This window comes from Budorcas taxicolor, chromosome X (genome assembly GCF_023091745.1).
Source record: "Budorcas taxicolor isolate Tak-1 chromosome X, Takin1.1, whole genome shotgun sequence".
NCBI classification, from domain to species: Eukaryota; Metazoa; Chordata; class Mammalia; order Artiodactyla; family Bovidae; genus Budorcas; species Budorcas taxicolor.
This window is the reverse complement of record NC_068935.1, coordinates 75,779,141-75,800,811: the sequence shown is the minus strand read 5'-3', so window position 1 is coordinate 75,800,811 and position 21,671 is coordinate 75,779,141. Positions and strand designations below refer to the sequence as shown.

General features: G+C 36.0%; 1 protein-coding gene across 1 annotated transcript in view; it reads right to left on the bottom strand.

Annotated features, from left to right (window-relative positions):
* Nucleotides 1–21,671, bottom strand: part of ABCB7 (ATP binding cassette subfamily B member 7) — a 140,784-nt gene that overhangs the window by 43,117 nt on the left and 75,996 nt on the right. The window contains exons 2-4 of the mRNA XM_052663074.1: nucleotides 15,911–15,985; nucleotides 13,791–13,877; nucleotides 820–939 (exon numbers count right to left, since the gene is read on the bottom strand). Coding sequence (XP_052519034.1) covers nucleotides 820–939; nucleotides 13,791–13,877; nucleotides 15,911–15,985 — 282 coding nt within the window. The remainder of the gene's footprint in view (nucleotides 1–819; nucleotides 940–13,790; nucleotides 13,878–15,910; nucleotides 15,986–21,671) is intronic.

The window sequence follows — 21,671 nt, the reverse complement described above, 5'->3', positions numbered from 1 at the left end:
CTATTATTGTACCTAAAGATAATAAACTTCACTGAGTTTAAAATCTGAATTAATTGAAAAGAGTTTTTCTTAAAAACCCAGTCATTATCCTAACTTTATCCTAACTTTGCCTAATTAAAGTGTTTTACTGTACAGTGATGAACTGAGGTGGCTTGTTGTTGTTCATTCACTAAGTCGTGTCCAGCTCTTCGCGACCCCATGGACTGTAGCACGCCAGGGTTCCCTGTCCTTCACCATCTTGTGGAGCTCGCTCAAACTTATGTCCATTGAGTTGGTGATGCCATGCAACCATCTAATCCTCTGTTTTCCCCCTTCTCCTCCTGCCCTCGATCATTCCTTGCATCAATGTCTTGTACCGAAGTTTTCCTATTTTTTTTTCCTTTTCCCCACTTCACATCACACTGCTGTTTATCACTTATGACTATCAATGTACCTAAAATGTCTTCATCCTCTTTTCAATTTACTAGGAACTGAGAACTAAGCTTACCAGAAATATGTATCAATAAGAGCCAAAGGACTCTGATGAGCTTCTTTTATAGTTTATTTTGCTTTGTTACATCCAATGATCCTGCATTTTACACTGGTTTCAGGAGTGAATTCCATTAAGATGAGGCTGTTATAAGTCTGATCCATAGATAAATCAGACATTATCATATAATTTTCTGCTGACTGCACAAAAGAGTTACATAAATTAGGGTCCTAAACGTTGAAAATACTACTCCAAAAGTGGCTTATATCAGCCTCAGTTTCATTATTAGAAAATGTCATGGTATTTCATAGCTATAGCAATAAACAAAACATAATTCTTCTTATTCTTACCTTTGCTCCACCTAAAAATCCCAAGGAAATGGCAACTCTAGCTCGTAGATCTGGTCTGTCTTTGGGCCATACATAAGAGAGCATTGCTTTTATGATTTTCCGAGTATCAACATCTTTTAACTGTTGGAAGAGAGAACAAAGAAGAGAGTTTAACATGTCCTTCAAATATAAGTATAGTTTAGTAATGTAGAATTATATAAATATTTGAGGAAAATACAAAAAATATTACAAATGTAACTTTTATTCTGAATCTAAGGTCAATATCCTTTAAACTGAAACTAATTCAATAGATTTCAAAAAACTACTTATTTCTCTTTATTTCTTACTTTCAGCTATAGCCATCCTCATATTGCCATAAAGTTATTCGTGTACTGTACATTTATTTCTTATCTACTAAGCTATCAAAATATTATATAAAATTTAAGAAACATTTCTATATTTTCATCTTCATGGTCAAAACCTTATGTATACACACACACACACATATATACACAGATACACATATTCTTTATATGTTTATATAAAATATTTTGGAACCCTAAGTCCAAACTCATGATACAGCAGAGTTACAATACAGTGTTTAGTAAAGTACAAGTCTTGGGATTGACTATATAGAACAGAAGTTGGGTTAGGGTTATTTAAAAAATTTAACAAAACCATATTTTTCCAGTCATACTTAATCTGACTTAAACCTATTGTACATTTTATTTTTCCCAAGTTCCCAAGGCAACATTCCCATTAATAAATCTTTTTATTTTAGTTTCAGCATTTGGAAACAGAATAAGAATCAAAATCACACTTTCCAAAGCCAAAATAAGATCAGTGTTTAGTTGGTGAAATAATTCCCATTTTAAAACTTGAGGTATCTACTCAATTTCTCAAAAACATATTAAAAAAGAAAAGTAAGTTAATGCTTATTGTTGGTGAAAGTGTATGGAAATAGGTACTCTAATAACTGTTAATGGGAGAGTGCACTGAAATAATCTTCCTGCAAAGTAATTTGATATCTGTCATTATGCTTTGAAAATAATTCTGCCCTTTATGTCAAGAATTCTGGGAACTTAATGCTTTAAAAAATATATGAATATTCTCCAAGTTGAATCAATCTTACTTCCTGAAAATCTCTTGATTTGTCTAGTTCTTTCTATTTCTACCACAAATGTAATCTATCACCATTTCTCACACAAACCACTACAACAATCTCCTAATTGATCTCCTCCCATCCACTCTGCTCCCTGTCCAATTAGTTCAGCCTGCAAAGAAATATTCTCAGTTTAAAACTCTTCAATGGCATCCTATCACTCTTAGGATTAAGATCAAAGTCCATAACATGGCTTTGGCCTGGCCCCTAAGCTACCTCTTTAGTCATATCTTATACAACTGATTTCAGTGTTCATGCCACATTATACCTTTCTTTCAGCTCCCAAAATAGACTATAATCTGTCCTGCCATGGGGCATTTGCACAATACCTTTCACTTTGTCTAGAATAATCTCTTTCTCTCTCTCTGTAATACCAACTTGCCCTCAACTCCTTCCAACTAGTGAAAACTGCCAGCTCACGCAGCACTTCCTCAAGGAGGTCTTCTTCCTTAATCCCGGTCAGGATCCTTGGCTCTATTCTCTCACAGAATAGTATTCCTTTTCTTTCAGAGAATCCATTTCAGTTATAAACTATATATATAGCAATGCGATTACCTGATTAACTGCTCTCCTGCTAGAATGTAAATTCCACATGAGTAGTAACTTTGTGTTTTGTGCTCACTGTTGTTGTTGTTGTTCAGTTGCTCAGTTGTGTCCGACTTTTTGTGACCCCATGGACCACAGCACACCAGGCTTCCCTGTCCTTCACTATCTCCCAGAGTTTGCTCAAACTCATGTCCATTGACTCGATGATGCCACCCAACCATCTCATCACCTGTCACCCTCTTTTCCTCCTGCTCAGTGTTGTAACTCAATACTATATACAATGGCTGACACACAGTAGGCAGTCAGTGAATATTTATTGAATAAAGACATGAAAATTTAGCTATAAGGATGTTTATTTCTGTGCTGCTTTGATAGGGAAAAAATTGGGTTTAAACTAAATGATCACAATGGGGAATTATGTAAATAAGTCACAGTGAATGCATACAGCAAAATATAGCCATTCAGAAATATATACAGTGACACAGAAACATGTTAAGTGAAAAAATCAGAGTACAAAATGTATTTTCAGTGGAAAAAATGTTGTATGTGTATGAGTTTTATACATGCATACAAGTGGGTCTGGAAAGCAATACCCTTAAAGTGTTAACATTAGTAGCTTGAGTAGATAGAATCATTGATGATTTTTTTATATTCTTTTTGCTTTCTTGTTTTCTGTAGACCACATACAATAAGAAGAAAATGTAATTCATTTTGAGAGGGAAGAGTTAGATAATTTCAAGTAGATCTGCACAGCAAAGAATCAGGGGAAACTGTCAACATAAACCCAGGAGAACATATTATACAGGGCAGTTTTTACATTATAGTTATTTTATCCAAGGTTCAGTATACTATTTTTCTACTCTCTTTTATTCATTTATGGAGTAAATAGTAAAAGAAACAAAACTGTCCATATTTATTGAAAACAAGACTACCTTCTTGAGCTGGTTTAAATAAACTGGATTACAAAGACAGGAAATGCTGAGAGTATAATTCTTAATGCTTTATTTTATACACACATATAATCACACATATGAGCTTTCATAACTGGTAGGGTATTTTAAAAATGGAATAAGGCTGTAATTTCAAAATTCATGTTTCGAATTGAATTATTACTAAATAAAAATAATTTAATGTCTTATAACACAAACTGGGGCATTTCAACCACTTTCCCATTTCACAAGTTTCATCTGTTGTATTTTTCTTGCTGGAATAATGGAAAAAAGGCCTTGTTTCCACATATATTTAGAAATACTCTTTCCTGTCAAAAACCTTCTATAACACACCCCAAAATTTCTTCAATAAGGACACAGAGAAGTTATGGCTAAGAGCAAGAGAATTATCCTAGTTGGCTTAATAGTACATTAAATGTCACCACTTCATTCAACAAAATGGGTTCTAAAGTTGTGTAATCATGCATTATGAGTCCATTAGGCTATAAGTACATGCCTTTCAGTTGCAGTATATATAATCAACTACAAAGTTTGGAAAATAATGTCTGTTTTGCAGGACAGGCCAATTCAAACAGCCATTTCAGAGGCTGAGGCACATTTTTAAAGTATTTTAAACCAACTTACTACTGCTGCACAAGAATAAAATAAAACTGAAGGCCTCAATATAGATCCTGAAAATTTCAAACCTTTCAAAATTACCACAGTTAATTCACACTGGACACCCAATGATAATCTTGAAAGACAAAAAATTATCTAAGCTAAAAAAAGATTAGTCAGAGCTTAGAGACTGAATCAGATATAATCTTCACATCAACTAATCTTTTCTTTTCAGACTGAGCAACACAAATAGCATATACACCATTTTAAGATCACATTATTAAAGAAAGGTGAAAAATGTAGGAAATGGTCAAGAAGAATGACAAGAAATTGAATTATCTGAAAACACACCATATGAGGAGTAATTATAGTATGGGGGAAAAACTCCAATTTTCTTAAGAAAAGAAAATTCTTTCTCAGGGTAAAAATTCCTGAAGTAATCAACGTAGTTTTTCTTTAAGCCTTGTTTACACATAAACAGAAAATATGAAATTTTATGAAATTCTTTACCTTTTCTGTTTATAGTTTTCACAATAAATACAATTTAAAAGTCATTTAAAAAACATAACCATGATAACTACATATCAGACAACAAAAGTTCTCTAAAATGAAAGCTATAGAAATATTTAAAAGGCCGGTAAAAGTAGCAGTCAATCTGCTTTCCTACCCTGCTAATATATGCAACATGGCCTTCCTGCCATAGCTAGGTAGCCTCAAATTCAAAACACAAACCTGATATTTTAAGTCCCATTAAACTAGAAAACTACTACTATATTAGTATGAGGAATAAAAGTTTTTAGAAAGGTCTCAACTATATACTCGGAGAAGGCAATGGCAACCCACTCCAGTACTCTTGCCTGGAAAATCCCATGGATGGAGGAGCCTAGTAGGCTGCAGTCCATGGGGTCGCGAAGAGTCAGACACGACTGAGCAACTTCACTTTCACTTTTCATTTTCGTGCATTGGAGAAGGAAATGGCAACCCACTCCAGTATTCTTGCCTGGAAAATCCCAGGGATGGGGGAGCCTGGTGGGCTGCCGTCTGTGGGGTAGCACAGAGTCAGACACGACTGAAATGACTGCAGCAGCAACTATATACTAGAATTAGCTAGCCATAATAGAGGGAAACAATTAGATTCTGAATAAAACCACAAGAGTAACTAAAGAAGGAATTCAAACTGGCTCACTAAGATCTTTGAATGGCAACAAAATTGTACCTATTTTTTTTCCCTAGAAAGCGTTTTTGGAAGAAAAGGTTTGGAGACATCAAAAAGCTGTTAAAGAAGAGATGAAAGTAAGTGAAAACAAGCTGGACAAAAAGAAAACAGCAGGTCTCAGAGAAAGAAGCTTAATCCATAATAGAAACAATGTCTATAAATATTTATTTAACTAATGAATTAACTGTTCTTAAACACATGAGGACAAGTTCTAAAAGGAATACCTAAATGTATTCAATTTATCAATATAGTTATCTTTAATATCTGAAAATTCTGAATACCTAAATGCTTGATTTATTGTTATCACATCTTTGCACAGATTTATAAATATTTACTTATTTGGTATTAATATACAGTTTAATAAGCTTTATGTGGCTGAACAGATAAGAAAAATAATAAAAGGAATATCTACTTGTACAGAGGGAGCTGAAACTGCAATCATAGCATGGTAAGCCAAAAACAAACATGAACATAACATCAGAAGCACCTGACCCAATAGGGTATAACTAGAAAGCCACAAAATGTACTGCTTATATACAGCAGTGCTTAATTCAGCAGGATGACCTGAGAGAAAGATACAGTTGCTCACAGTCAAAAGTGTTGTAAGTGAATGTTCATGTGTGAAAGTCGCTCAGTCGTGTCCAACTCTTTGCGACCCCATGGACTACACAGTCCATGGAAATCTCCAGGCCAGAATACTGGAGTGCAGCCTTTCCCTTCTCTAGGGAATCTTCCCAACCCAGGGATCAAACCCAGGTCTCCTGCAATGCAGGCAGATTGTTTACCAGCTGAGCCACAAGGGAAGCCCAAGAATACTCCAGTGAGTAGACTATCCCTTCTCCAGCAGATCTTCCTGACCCAGGAACTGAACCGGGGTCTCCTGGATTGCAGGAGGACTCTTTACCAACTGAGCTATCAGGGAAGCGCTTGTAAGTGAATACCTACAGCTAACAACCATGTAGACAGGACACAAAACGGACAATTAAAAAAAATTAAAACACACCTGGAGTAGCTCACCTGGAAGAATTTTCAGATATTAAAGATAACTGTATGTTGATAAATTGAATACATTTTGCTTCTCAAGTCAGTAACTTCTTATTTCTCACCAGATAAGGTTGTCCAGCACTGAAGCAAGAGCATTTTTTCCTACCAAAATTCCATTCATTTAAAGGGAGTGGAGCAATCTGGTCTTTGATAGGAAAATGAAAGAGTAAGAAAAGAGAAAATGATCTGTTGATAAAGACAGCAGAATCACTTTTTCTTCAGCTGATATATACGAATTCTAGTTTTAGAGACATTCCTAAATTTCAATAGCAAGAAATGTTCTTACAGAATCAAGGGCATTTGTTTAGAAGGAAACTAGTTAGGGTAAAATTTATGGAAAGGAAGAAAAATAGACCAGAAAATTCTGGATGCTTCTTGTTTTGTATACATGTGAGTCATAGGCTGGATGTTTTCTCCCTAAAAACTAATTAAGCAGAGAATTTGGAAATGCCCACAATTTTAAGGATAAGCAAACTGTCCAAAGAACTCTTTTTAATCCAAGCTAAAGATAACTAACTGCAATTAAAGGAATAATTTTAACTACTACTTCAATAATCTCAGGGATAACAGTAGCTTGATAAAAGTCAGGCAAAAGATAAGAAACTTGAGTAGATATTAAACAGAAAAAACTAGAAAGTACATGGAAAACTTTCCCCACATTATTGGAGATATAAGTATAATGAATTTATGGGTGGAGGGGGGAAGATATATTAATTGTCAGTAAAAGCTCTGCATTAATGTTACTTCCTCTACACCTCAAGGTTTGTTTTCTAGGTTCTGTTGGTCTGAAGCTGCAATGAAGAACTTATCTGGCAGTGAAAAGGCCCCAGGAAAAAAATGGCTTATTCTATGAGATAGAGTTGTACCCAAGTCAATTTAATAGTTCTAATTTAAAAAAAAATCTATGAAGTTGAATTATATTCACAATGGCCAGTCAGTGAAAACTCTATCCCAAAAGGAGGTCAATTTGAGAAATCAAATAAAAATCACAAGGCTGCTTGATGATGGCTGCTATCAGAGCTGCAAAACAGCCTCTCCATGTCATCTAGGTATTCCTGTACACTGGTCTGTGTGTCAACTCATTTTACCAAGTTTGAGGGCTTACTATTTCAGTCTCTCCCCAATATTCAATTTTTTAAAATCCTAAGTTGCTATTTCACTTGATTATACCAATATTTATATCAAAGCCTCTGATTGCTCTAGTAAATGCTCATCTCTCTTTTAATACTACTAGCTTCTGACAGCATTCAATCAATGAAGATATCTTTACACTTAAAAATGAGATAATGCTTTCACTGTAGGGATAACAGTAGCTTGATAAAAAACTAGGTCAGAAGATAAGAAAAAGCTGAGCAGATATCAAATGGAAAAATTTACAAAGTAACTGGAAGACTTTTCCCACATTATTGGGGATAAAATGTCAAGGAAAATCTGGGAAGTAGCCTTTATATTAAGTTCTGCATTATTCATGTATTTATTCAGTTCAGTTCAGTTTAGTTGCTCAGTTGTGTCTGACCTTTGCGACCCCATGAACTGCAGCATGCCAGGCCTCCCTGTCCATCACCAACTCCCAGAGTCTATCCAAACTCATGTCCATTGAGTTGGTGATGCCATCCAACCATCTCAACTTCTGTCATCCCCTTCTCCTCCTGCCCTCAATCTTTCCCAGCATCAGGGTCTTTTCAAATGAATCAGCTCTTCGCATCAGGTGGCAAAAGTATTGGCGTTTTCAGCTTCAACATCAGTCTTTCCAATGAATGCCCAGGTCTAATCTCCTTTAGGATAGACTGGTTGGATCTCCTTGCAGTCCAAGGGACTCTCAAGAGTCTTCTCCAACACCACAGTTCAAAAGCATCAATTCTTCAGCACTCAGCTTTCTTTATAGTCCAACTCTCACATCCATACATGACTACTGGAAAAACCATAGCCTTGACTAGATGGACCTTTGTTGGCAAAGTAATATCTCTGCTTTTTAATATGTTGTCTAGGTTGGTCATAACTTTCCTTCTAAGGAGTAAGCGTCTTTTAATTTCAAGGCTGCAATTACCATCTGCAGTGATTTTGGAGCTCCCAAAAATAAAGGCAGCCACTGTTTCCACTGTTTCCCCATCTATCTGCCATGAAGTGATGGGACCAGATGCCACAATCTTTGTTTTCTGAATGTTGAGCTTGAAGCCAACTTTTTCACTCTCCACTTTCACTTTTATCAAGAGGCTCTTTAGTTCTTCTTCACTTTCTGCCATAAGGGTGGTGTCATCTGCATACCTGAGGTTATTGATATTTCTCCTGGCAATCCTGATTCCAGCTTGTGCTTCTTCCAGCCCAGTGTTTCTCATGATGTACTTTGCATATATAAGTTAAATAAGCAGGGTGACAATATACAGCTTGACGTACTCCTTTTCCTATTTGGAACCAGTCTGTTGTTCCATGTCCAGTTCTAACTGTTCCTTTCTGACCAGCATACAGATTTCTCAAGAGGCAGGTCAGGTGGTCTGGTATTCCCATCTCTTTCAGAATTGTCCATTTTAATGTGATCCACACAGTCAAAGGCTTTGGCATAGTCAATAAAATAGAAATAGATGTTTTTCTGGAACTCTCTTGCTTTTTCCATGATCCAGCAGATGTTGGCAATTTGATCTCTGGTTCCTCTGCCTTTTCTAAAATCAGCTTGATGATCTGGAAGTTCACAGTTCACATATTGCTGAAGCCTGGCTTGGAAGCTCTTGAGTATTACTTTACTAACATGTGAGATGAGTGCAATTGTGCGGTAGTTTGAGTATTCTTTGGTATTGCCTTTCTTTGGGATTGGAATGAAAACTGACCTTTTCCAGTCCTATGGCCACTGCTGAGTTTTCCAAATTTGCTGGCATATTGAGTGCAGCACTTTCACAGCATCACCTTTCAGGATTTGAAACAGCTCAACTGGAATTCCATCACCTCCACTAGCTTTGTTTGTAGTGATGCTTCCTAAGGCCCACTTGATGTCACATTCTAGGATGTCTGGCTCTAGGTGAGTATTCACACCATCATGATTATCTGGTGTTGGGAGCCGTGTTAGGCATTACTGACAAAATGGAGGCACGGCCCCAACCCCCTCTCTGTCCCGCAGGCACGGACCCAGGATGAAGGAGTAGGCCTTGTGATTCTGACTTGTTTTTTCCTCTCCTCGGCTGAGTTGACAGAAAAGGAATATTAAGGTGCTTATTGTTCTTGAGAGGAGCATGAGAAGGCACAAAGCCTTCTGCAGCTGTGTTCAGAGAATAATTCATAAAGTTAATCACTGACATTTGTTCAAGGACTTTTACAAAAGAGTGTTCCAGGAGGAGCACATAAGCCGCAGCTTGAGGCCATAGGAATAATTGCTATCTGAAGCCTATTTGTGAGGAAAATGTTTATGGCAAAGGAGTTTACTGAATTTAGGGCTTAAAAATAATTAAAATAGTTAGAAGTTAAAGATTTAAAGAATGTTGTAATGTTAGCATATTTTACTATAGCTTATAGAGGTTAGGAATTTTAGAGATACTAATAGCTAGAAGCCTTTTTAAGAGATAGTGAGCTCAGGATGTTAGGGGCAAAGAGGATTTAGAAAGATAAATAAACTGAGGAATGTAGCATGAGTTAAAATGTAATCACAAGTTAACTATAGGACACATAAGAGGAAGTAGGTAATAGATGGTAAAGCTGATTCTGAGAGAATCACTGAAGCAGAAAGTCTGTTTGAGGGGCAACAATGATTTATGGAGATAATAAATCTGGGTGAGGGGGAACTGAAAATGTCAAACCTCTGACCTAATGCTTTTGTAAAAGTATAAAAGAAAATCTTAAACTTGAAATAAATTTGCAGTCTAAGAAAATTGAGAGGCTGCGTCATTACTCGCTGACACCATCCCTTCCCTTTCAGGTTGAATCCCAATCTGGGTCATGAAGATCTTTTTTGTACAGTTATTCTCTGTATTCTTGACACCTCTTCTTAATATCTTCTGCTTCTGTTAGGTCCATACCATTTCTGTCCTTTATTGAGCCCATCTTTGCATGAAATGTTCCCTTGGTATCTCTAATTTTCTTGAAAATATCTCTAGTCTTTCCCATTCTGTTGTTTTCCTCCATTTCTTTGCAATGATCACTGAGGAAGGCTTTCTTATCTCTCTTTGCTATTCTTTGGAACTCTTCATTCAAATGGGTATATCTTTCCTTTTCTCCTTTGCTTTTTGCTTCTCTTCTTTTCACAGCTTTTTGTAAGGCCTCCTCAGACAGCTATTTTGCTTTTCTGCATTTCTTTTTCTTGAGGATGTATGTATTAGTACAGGATTATCTTCCTGGAGTAGAAATGGCAAACCACTCCAGTATTCTTGCCTGGAGAATCCCATGGACAGAGGACCCTGGCAGGCTACAGTCCACAGGGTCGCAAAGCGTCATACATGACTGACCATGACTGTAGCTTACCAGGCTCCTCTGTCCATGGGATTTTCCAGGCAAGAATACTGGAAATGGAGTGGATTCCCATTTCCTTCTCCAGGGGATCTTCCTGACTCAGGAATTGAATCCAGGTCTCCTGCATTGCAGGCAGATTCTTACTGACTAAGCTATGAGGGAAGCCCCTAAATTAGCATAGGATTATCTAAATATACTAATAATCTAAATACTATCTAAATACACTAATTATCTAAATATACTAATAAGATTATCTAAATATACTAACAGATGCTTCTTTAAAAGAGGGACATAAAAAAGTTTAAATGCAAAGGTAAAGTCCCAAAAATCCTTTAAAAATTTGAAGATTCTATTATAAAACAAGCAATTCTTTAATTCACCTATTTTAAAAAGAGGAGCTTCCAAATAGTGAAACTGGCACTCTTTTTTTCACAACCCCTTTACTATAGCCACAATGGGTAAACAAATGATTTAAATGCCTTCTGAGAAGAATTATTAATGCTTATTAAAAGTTTGGAACATACAAGTACAAATGCACAGAAAGTAAAGTGATAAAAATTTCAGTTGGTTATAAGGTAAAATCTGTAATTTGTAGAGTGATAAAATTTCTATATGGTACTTTAGATATTCTGCCATCTTAACTGTTAAGTTTCTGGGGACTTCCCTGGTGGTCCAGTGGTTAAGAATCCATCTGCCAATGCAGGGGATACAGGTTCAATCCCTGGTTCCACAAGCTATGGCATAGCTGAGCCCATGTGCAACAACTACTGAAGCCCTCACACCCTACAGCCCATGCTCCGCAACAAGAGAAGCCATTGCAACGAGAAGCCTACACACCACAACTAGAGAGTAGCCACTCCTTGTTGGAACCAGAGAAAGCCAGCAAGCAGCAACAAAGAGCCCATGTACCACAATGAAGACCCAGCACAGACAAAAATAAATACATAATAAATTAAAAAATAAACTGTTGAGTTTCTCAATAGCAGGGACTATGTCTTCTTCATTACTGTATCTCCAGTTACTTAAGGTAGTTATGCACAAGGCAGGTATTCAATAATACATACATCTAAAATGAATGGGTAATAGTAGAGTATAGGACTTATAATAATCTCACATTGTAGTAACAGCAGGTAATATTTACTGAACATTTCCTGTGACAGGCACTATTCAAGAGCTTTGAATGGTGTGAATCATTCAAATTCCCTTTGCTGTGCTTATCATCCCCATTTTAAAGATGAAGAAACTGATACATACAGAGTTTAAGTAACTTGCTCAAAGTCTTTCCAGTAGGAAGTGATGGAGCCAAGATTCAAATCTAGGCAGTCAGTCTCCACAGCTCAGGATGTTAAGTAAAACTCCATGCCACCTCTTTCAACATGAGTTTGAACAAGCTCTGGGAGATAGTGAAGGACAGGGGAGCCTGGCGAGCTGCAGTCTATGGGGTTGCAGAGTCAGACACAACCTAGTGACTGATCAACAACAACAACAACACTGCCTCTTTTCTGGTGTGCCTTCATGCTTTATTGTTCTCTGATTACTTTTAGCTCATGAGGCTAAAGTAACACAAAGATGGCAGGGAACAAAGGAAAAAGAGACCAAATATAAAGATTTACAATGAGTTTTGCTTTGCTTTTATTTTATTAGAGAATAAAGAATCTATCTTGAAGTCTACATTGCTTGAGTCTAAGAGACATGACTGCTTTTCCTGCATTATTCAACATATTTTTGGTACGTTTAGAGCATTACTTATAAACTATCTTTAAGAGGCCTTGCTGACCATCCTGAAAGCTGACAGACTGACGCAAACAATATGGTGTCATGCCATATCCATATATCAATAATATATGTTGAACAAATTTCAGTATTTATATTCTTTTTTAAAATTCTAAATGGCATTGAAACATGTATAATATCATATGTGAAACGAATCACCAGTCCAGGTTCGATGCATGATACAGGATGCTCGGGGCTGGTGCACTGGGATGACCCAGAGGGACGATATGGGGAGGGAGGTGGGAGAGGGGTTCAGGATGGGGAACACGTGTACACCTGTGGCAGATTCATGTTGATATATGGCAAAACCAATACAATATTGTAAAGTAATTAGCCTCCAATTAAATAAATTTATATTAAAAAAAAGACAATCAGGACAAATGTTAATATGTAAAAATGGGAAAGAAACATGAATGTGATGTGTTTTAAATTCTGTGAGAGAAGCTACATGGGGGATTAAAGACACAGGGAGAAAAGCACTGGAAAGGTCTTCTTACCAATCACCTCCCACCAATAAAATACTAAAATTTATTTACCTGTCTGAAATTTAGAGAGCGCTTTTACATAAAATTTGTTCACTTGCCACTAACCTTGAAAATATCATTTCTACTTAGAGATACCATGTATATACTGGTTAGGTGAAGTTAGAGGAAGAAAATAAAGGCAAACTTAGAGAAAGAAGGCCAGATGGAGAACTGTATAAGAGTATTCCAGTGACAGTTCCACTCACAGAAAAGTGTAGTGCACTTTCAATCTTTTGATTTCAGTGACCCTACTGTTTAATTTTGTCTGTATAATGATAATGATAAAGAATATGGATAATTAAATAAATGGATCCTGTAAATGGAGTATTTACCTTGAAGCTAGGGGACATTCTAGAATCTTTCTAAACCAAGAATATAGAAGGGAAAATGTTATCATTAACACATACATACACATACACACACGCACAACTTGTAAGAGCTAAACATAATTTATCTTATAAGGATAGATGATAATAACAAATAACCTCAACAAATACTACTTAAAATAAAGAACTAAATGTTTAGGTTGGTAACTAACTTTTTTATTTTTTAGTCAATCATGACATTTTTTGTCTTAAGCCTGAGAAAAACTCATCTACATAACCATATGGCTTTGCATTAGAAAATCTGCAGTTACATGAGTCAATCAAAATATTCTGGAATATAATAATTATATATATATTTTATATAATTATAGCTATCTTCCAATCAGCTATAAGAATTTTTAGGTACTTGTTATTGTCTCTTACCCCTTCTTTCGGGTCTGTGTGGAGTCCTCCTCCTGCATGACCATGCCAACATGTCCTCTTTTCTATCAGTGGCCATGCCTGGAGAGCCTAGTTGAAGATAATACCAAGCCATCCATTAGCTATTAAAGAATCTCAGATCTTTAAAAATTTGACTTAGGCAGTCTAATCTGATGAATGTTCCCCCAACAAATTCAGAGGCATAGCTTTGAGCCTAGCATAGCTAAGTAAAATGCCTTCATAATACGCTTACAGATACACTTACACAAAGAATATTGAGATATAACAAATTACTCATACAGAAGTTACTTTCTCTAAATAGTTTTTGAAATTAATATTTAAAAGATTTAACTTGCAATGTACTTCTATTTGATTTATACCAGCTTTCTTATTGTCATTTGCTACTAAGTACTGTGTAATCCTTAACTCTCATCACTGGCAAGTATATAATACAGTTAATTAACTGTATCCCACTTGCTTTCCATGTGTATAACATGTTTGCTTTATAATTCAATATAGTTGATTTTATATAACTCATTCTTATTATTCTGACTTGCATATATATATATATATAGAAACAAAGTATCTTTAACTACATCACAGTCTATCTTATGTTACAGTAATTTGTATAAATCTTTTGTTTTTACTCCTACATGGTAAATTTCTTAAGATTTGGGACATTCTCTCATATTCTTGTATCTCCTATGGCCCATACCACCGTGTCTTGCAGATGGGCTTGTTGAATTAGTTTATAAAACAAAGCTATCTACAAATTTTTCAACTAGTCTAGAAAATATCCAAACATCTTACCTTTTATAATTTTTTAAAAAGCCCTAGATTACTGATCAGTTTAAAAAAATTTTTTAATCACTTGGAAAATACATAATAGTTGAAAAGATAGTAAAGATTAAGCTTTTTAAAATTTTAGGCTTGCTAATTTGAAAGTGTTTCCTCAAAAAAATACTTAATAAAGTACATGGATATAATAATGCTTCTTCAGTAGCCATAATAATAATTAGTGAACAAGGGCATAGTTCTTTACAATCACAACTGTGTATCAATACTGAATCCTAAGAGTATCAGCTCAGGGCCAAGCTATGAAAGTGGAATTACAGAAATCAAAAGTACCTTCTTGTTCTCATCAGTTGAGACCCAAAAAGTAATTGCCATAAATGGGTCATTAATTTTTGGATCAACAATCGTAAAGCATTTTTAAAGGAAAAACATCAAAAAGGAATATTTACTGTGACAATGTCATTTTGTGACATTTTTTTCCCTTTAAAAGACTAATATGCTGTATCAAGGGATCCGGTAAATAACTCACAAGATAATGAGGTCATCAACAAAGCAAAATATTTTATATATTTATAAAATAAAAATAAACAGTGGTATCATAAACAATGAGAAGATGGAGCACATTCTCTCTTAAAACTTTAATAATGGAAAACCTAATTCATAGCTACAGCTTCTGCATAAACTAGAACAATGCCTTGTACCTTAATGGGAAATAACTGTTAAACAGAAAGAAAAATAAAGCAAGTACTACTCAGGAGCTAGACTGTCTTCTAATTTTCTTGTCTTTCTATCTTAAGAGATTTATTTGTCTCATTTTAAAGCACTGAGAATTTTTAAAGGTGTCTTTCACTTACATTAGCAATGAAAATCAACCTTCATTAACATGTAAACTAAGCATTACCTATCCCACGGATTCTAATAAGCTTAGAGTCCCTTGATATTCTGCTATGTGAACATCTTCTAAGGTAAAAAGAAACTTTACTCACTTAAAAAATATACAGCATTCCATACATCACATACAAATTACCACAATAAATTTAAGCATCAACAAGCTGCCATTACATTTATAAAAGTTTTCTAAAAGTGTTACTCTTGTTGGCACTGATCTCGAAAGATTCAAATATATCTCTCCAGGGGTAGAAAAATATCAAGATTTCTTTCTCCATTTCCAGTAGCAGAAATATATCTTGTTATTCATCTTGCCAGTATTTAGAAAAAAAATGAAAAGGAAAATTATTTGAAAAATATGTAATATAAATTAGAAAATGCTCAAAGGGCTTACACATTTTTCCTAGCTATATGTAGAAGAAATGTCTGCTTCATCTTACCCTTGTAGCATCTAATAACTCTCTTGAATAGTCTTTTCCTAGTCTCTGCCATGTAGTATGTCTTAACTCTGAGATCTGCAGAAGAGAATAAAAAAAGAGGTCAGAAATTTCAGAGTGGACAGTTAATATTCAAATATTTCTTTTATAGTCCAGGTGTTGTGCTGTACTTAGTCGCTCAGTCATGTCAAAATCTTTATAACCCCAAGGACTGTAGCCTACCAGGCTCCTCTGTCCATGGGGAGTACTGTTCATAAACATGCATAAACTAAAACCATAGCCAATATGAGAAAGATGCTTCTAACACATATCTAAAATGGCAAAAAAATGTGGTCCAGATATAAATTATTTTACCCATTAAAAGCATCAAATTGCACTTTCCATTTACCCTCTTTCTCCCTAGGTTTCTCTTTGTTTCTGAAAGCCTCTGAAGTCTTCAACCCCATTTCTTTCTTAAATGGTTTCTCTGCTCTTATCAAACACGCTTCCCTTTACTGAACTTTATCATGTGCTCCTTCTTTAGTCTTAAATTTAGATAATGATCATAAGATCAGTTTTGTCAAGGTTTATAACCAGGTGATAGACTCTTGGGCCAATCTGTTGTGTTGATAATATTCCAAAAGTGAAGTTGAAAGAAAGCAGAAAAAAAAAAATAAACATCTCTAAAATGGACATGAAAGTGAAAGTGAAAAGAAAGTGAAGTCGCTCAGATGTGTCCAACTCTTTGCGACCCCATGGACTGTAGCCTATCAGGCTCCTCCGTCCATGGGATTTTCCAGGCAAGAGTGCTGGAGTGGACTGCCATTTCCTTCTCCAGAGGATCTTCCCGACCCAGGAATCAAACCCGTGTCCCCTGCATTGCAGGCAGACACTTTACTGTCTGAGCCACCAGGGAAGCCCAAAATGGACATACAATCTTCTAAAATGCACCATCAATTTAGTGAAGAAAAATTTGCATCTTAGGTTAAGAATCTCCCAAAAAGCAGGTAATACATGGGCTTTCCCTAAGCTACAAATGAGTTGTAGAAATGATTAATGTTTTCATATAAAAGTCAATGCTGTACACTGCAAAAGAGCAAAAACAACCAAAAAAACAACCTCCATACACACACACAAAAGCTAATCAAATTACTGAGAAAATTAACTCAGTTGCTTTCTAGAATGTAACCAGTGGGAGCAGTTTCTGTTTATGTATACTTGTAAATAGAGGCTTCCCAGGTGGTGCAGTGGTAAAGAATCTGCCTGCTAATGCAGGAGATGCAAAAGAAAAGGTTCAACCCCTGGGTCAGGAAGATCCCCTGGAGGAGGGCATGGCTACCCACTCCAGTATTCTTGCCTGGAAAACCCACAGACAGAGCAGCCTGGTAGGCTACAGTCCAGGGGGTCGCAAAGAGTCGGACACAGCTGAGCACATACTTGTAAATATATAGGCATTCCCTAAATTATAAAAATTTCAAAAATACTAATAGCTATTTACACTGTCTTGCCAAGCCCAAGCTCCTACAACATGCGATGTACCCTCAAATCTGTACAAGACTTCTATTGTCAATGATGCCTTTCTGGTGCTTATGTCAATTGTTCTCCTTACAGCTTTTCACCATGCTAAGACCTCAAACAAGCTTTACTCCCTCACTGTCCTATTTTTCATAACCCCCCAGTTCAAGTAACTATAAATCAAGTAAGATATCGCACATGTTTACACATGCATATACAATTTAATCTTCTTTGCCTTTCAAAATTCGCCCTGTTATCTCACGATGACTATCTATCTTCTTTATTCTCTCTCAAAACACTGCCTCTATATTGTCAATAAGTAAAAGATACATGCTGCTGATACACTCATATTAACAACAAAAACATACTTTCTAAAGTGACATTAGTCAAAATAAAGAAAATTTACTGTAAAATTTAAGTAAGCCCCTGAAAGTATCCATAAAATCCCTTCAAATTTTCTAGCTATCTATCCTTCTCTAATCAATCCATATTTCCCTTATGCATCAGGATTCAATGTAAATACTTTTTAAATGTCCATATTCACAAAGAACTTCATACTAAGATAGCATTGTAAAATTATGAACTATTTCAGGCACATAAAAAGCTCAGAAAATAATGAATACAATATGTATTCACTACCCCACCTAAGAAATGATAGATAAAAAGACCTTGACATGCTCCTCTACAATGTCATCTCTTTCCTGATCCCCAGAGAAAATCATTTAAAACATCTTTCATTGCAAAAGCAAAAACAACAGTCACATAATGTGTTAACTCCTTTTGAGGGCTAGTCCCATCACTATTTAAAATATAATTTCTACAAAAAAAAAAAAAAAAAAGCTCTGATTTCCAAACAACAGACTTAAAAACAATTCTGAAACACAACGTATCTGTCCGTTAGGGATTACCTCTACTATTAAAAGGACTTCCCTGGTGGCTCAGATGGTTAAACGTCTGTCTACAATGTGGGAGAGACCTGGGTTCGATCCTTGAATCAAGACGATCCCCTGGAGAAGGAAATGGCAATCCACTCCAGTACTATTGTTTGGAAAATCCCATGGACAGAGGAGCCTGGTGGGCTACAGTCCATGGGGTCTCAAAGAGTCGGACACGACTGAGCGACTTCACTTTCACTTTCTACTATTAAAACGCTGGAGAAGAGTTTATAGCAAAAAAATTACTTAAAAATGGAGAAGGTGAGAGAGGGGACATATGTATACCTATGGCTGATTCAGGTTGATGTTTGGCAGAAATCAACATAATTCTGTAAAGCAATTATACTTCAAATAAAAATTAAATCTTTTAAGAAGTCAAAAAATGAAGGAGGGCAACAAGAGAAAACAAGATGATTAATTCTTTAAAATTTGATTAGAAAATTAGAGGGTTGAACTAGATGCTCTAAGGTCCCTTTTAACTCTAAAATTCTGTGATTTTTATGGAATAAAATGATAATGCTGCAGTTATTAACTGGATTTTAAAAAGCTTAACTGGGATTATACTTATTTCTTCAACAAATCTAGCATCTGATTTTATTTATAACCCCACCCCTCAAAAGACACACACAGAAATAAACCATGTATTACTGAAAATAATAGACATGACCAATGTACACAGATACTATACAAATGCAGTATACTGGAAATAACAATCTGCCAGTCTGTTGGAAGAGGCAGACAGGTTAAAACACTGGAGAGTCATGTTTTTACCTAAAAGAGAAGAAATTCTGGCAGAGCCTAAAAGTCAAAGATTTTGTGGCATCCAAGCATAATAATGTATGCTCTCATTTTTATCAACACTATTTGTCCACTAATTAATATAAATATTAATCTTTGATAGTTGCATAGGCACAATATTTTACTATGTGTAGACATTCAGTTATTACTTACGAAAATATTATCAACACTAAAACCATCAACCTAGTAGACAGAACCTCCACATAATGAGACTAAGACTCAAGCAAGCAAACCTATTCCAATTACATTTTTCCTTTAAGATAAAAATTACATTTTACTAAAAAATAATCCTATTGGGCTTCCCTGGTGGCTCAGTGGTAAAGAATCCCCCTGCCAATGTAGGAGACACAGGTTCAGTCCCTGATCTGGAAAGATACCACAGCCGTGAAGCATCTACACCCATGCACCACAACTACTGAGCCTGTGCTCTAGAGCCTGAGAGCCACAAGTACTGAGCCCCTGCTCTAGAAGTCACCGTGCCACAACTACTGAAACCCACTCGCCCTAGAGACCAAGCTCTACATGAGAAAAGCCACTTCAATGAGAAGCTTGTGCACCACAACCAGAGAATATCCCCTGCTCACTGCAACCAGAGAAAAGTCAATGCAGCAATGGAGACCCACCACAGTGAAAAAATAAACTAATTAATTAGATTAAAAATAATCTTATTATATAATGTTTTAGTGATTATTAAATATGATTGTATCCTTTTTATTTATTTGCTGCACAGTCTTTAGTTGCAGTGAGTGGGGGTTACTCTCTAGTTTTGGTATGCAGATTTTTCCTTGCAGTGGCTTTTTCTGTTGTGGAGCATGTGCTCTAGAGTGCTCAGGCTTCAGCAGTTGCAGCAATTGGGCTCAGCAGTTGTGGCTCCTGAGTTCTAGAGCACAGGTTCAATAGTTGTGGTGCACAGGTTAAATTGCTCCACAGCATGTGATACCTATCCCGATCAGGGATCATACCCATGTCTCCTGCATTGACAGGAGGATTCTTTACCAATGAGTCCCCAGGAAAGCCCAAATGTATCCTTTTCAGAATAGTTATTTTTCATGATACAAGTAATGTTCAGTGTTTATGACACTTTAAGAATTACCTAATAATAGGTTAAAGAGCAATGTATAAATTGTCAATTGGAAACAAAACAAAGTTTACAACTATCCATCCATGATGCATGTACTGCTTAATATCAAATAGTCATGCATGAATATTGTTATCATTTGATCATTAAAAAATATCAAATATTTAAAATTAAACTCAATATATTTTGAGGAGAAACTATCATAATTCAAAATTACATTCATCTCACTTTAAAAGTTTAAAAGTCTGAGATAAATGCTATTTGAACTTGGTTTTCTTCCCAATTTCTTCAAAACTAGCTGGGAGTGGCAGGGGGCAGGGGTGGATGAAGAAAAGGAGAGAAGGTAGTAGAGAGGTGGGTGACGGACTTGAGGGGTAAGAATGGAAGAAGAAGAGGAAAGAAAATGTTAGACTAACTTTTTAGATTTTGTAGCTGTATTTCTTAATTGTAAGTTGAAGGATAAAGAATTTCCTTCATTATGTTAGATATTCAATAAATGTGTGCTAAATGAATGAATAAATGGCAACATAGCTCAAGGATCATGGGCATCTCATTCACCTAAGTATTCATTCATTAAACCACAAAATCATCGAACTACATCACTGTAAAATTTGATGACTCTAGAACAGGGGTTGTCCATTATTTTTTTCTCTATAAAGGGCCAGAGAGCAAATATTTTGGGGTTTGCAGGCATACCATCTGTGTCATAACTACTCAACTCTGTCACTGTAGCATAAAAACAGTCACAAATAATACATAGATAAACGTCTGGCTATGTTCAAATAAAACTTTACTTATGGACACTGAAATGTGAATTTCAAATCATTGTCATCTGTCAAAAAAAATTATTCTTTTGATTGTTTTCCCAACCATTCAGTTCAGATCAGTCGCTCAGGTGTGTCCCACCCTTTGCGACCCCATGAATCGCAGCATGTGAGGCCTCCCTGTCCATCACCAACACCTGGAGTTCACTCAGACTCATGTCCATCGAGTCCGTGATGCCCTCCAGCCATCTCATCCTCTGTCGTCCCCTTCTTCTCCTGCCCCCAATCCCTCCCAGCATCAGAGTCTTTTCCAATGAGTTAACTCTTTGCATCAGGTGGCCAAAGTTCTGGAGTTTCAGCTTTAGCATCATTCCTTCCAAAGAACACACAGGGCTGATCTCCTTTAGAATGGACTGGTTGGATTTCCTTGCAGTCCAAGGGACTCTCAAGAGTCTTCTCCAACACCACAGTTCAAAAACATCAATTCTTCTGTGCTCAGCTTTCTTCACAGTCCAACTCTCACATCCATACATGACTAATGGAAAACCATAGCCTTGACTAGACAGACCTTAGTTGGCAAAGTAATGTCTCTGCTTTTGAATATGCCATCTAGTTTGGTCATAACTTTCCTTCCAAGGAGTAAGCGTCTTTTAATTTCATGGCTGCAGTCACCATCTGCAGTGATTTTGGAGGCC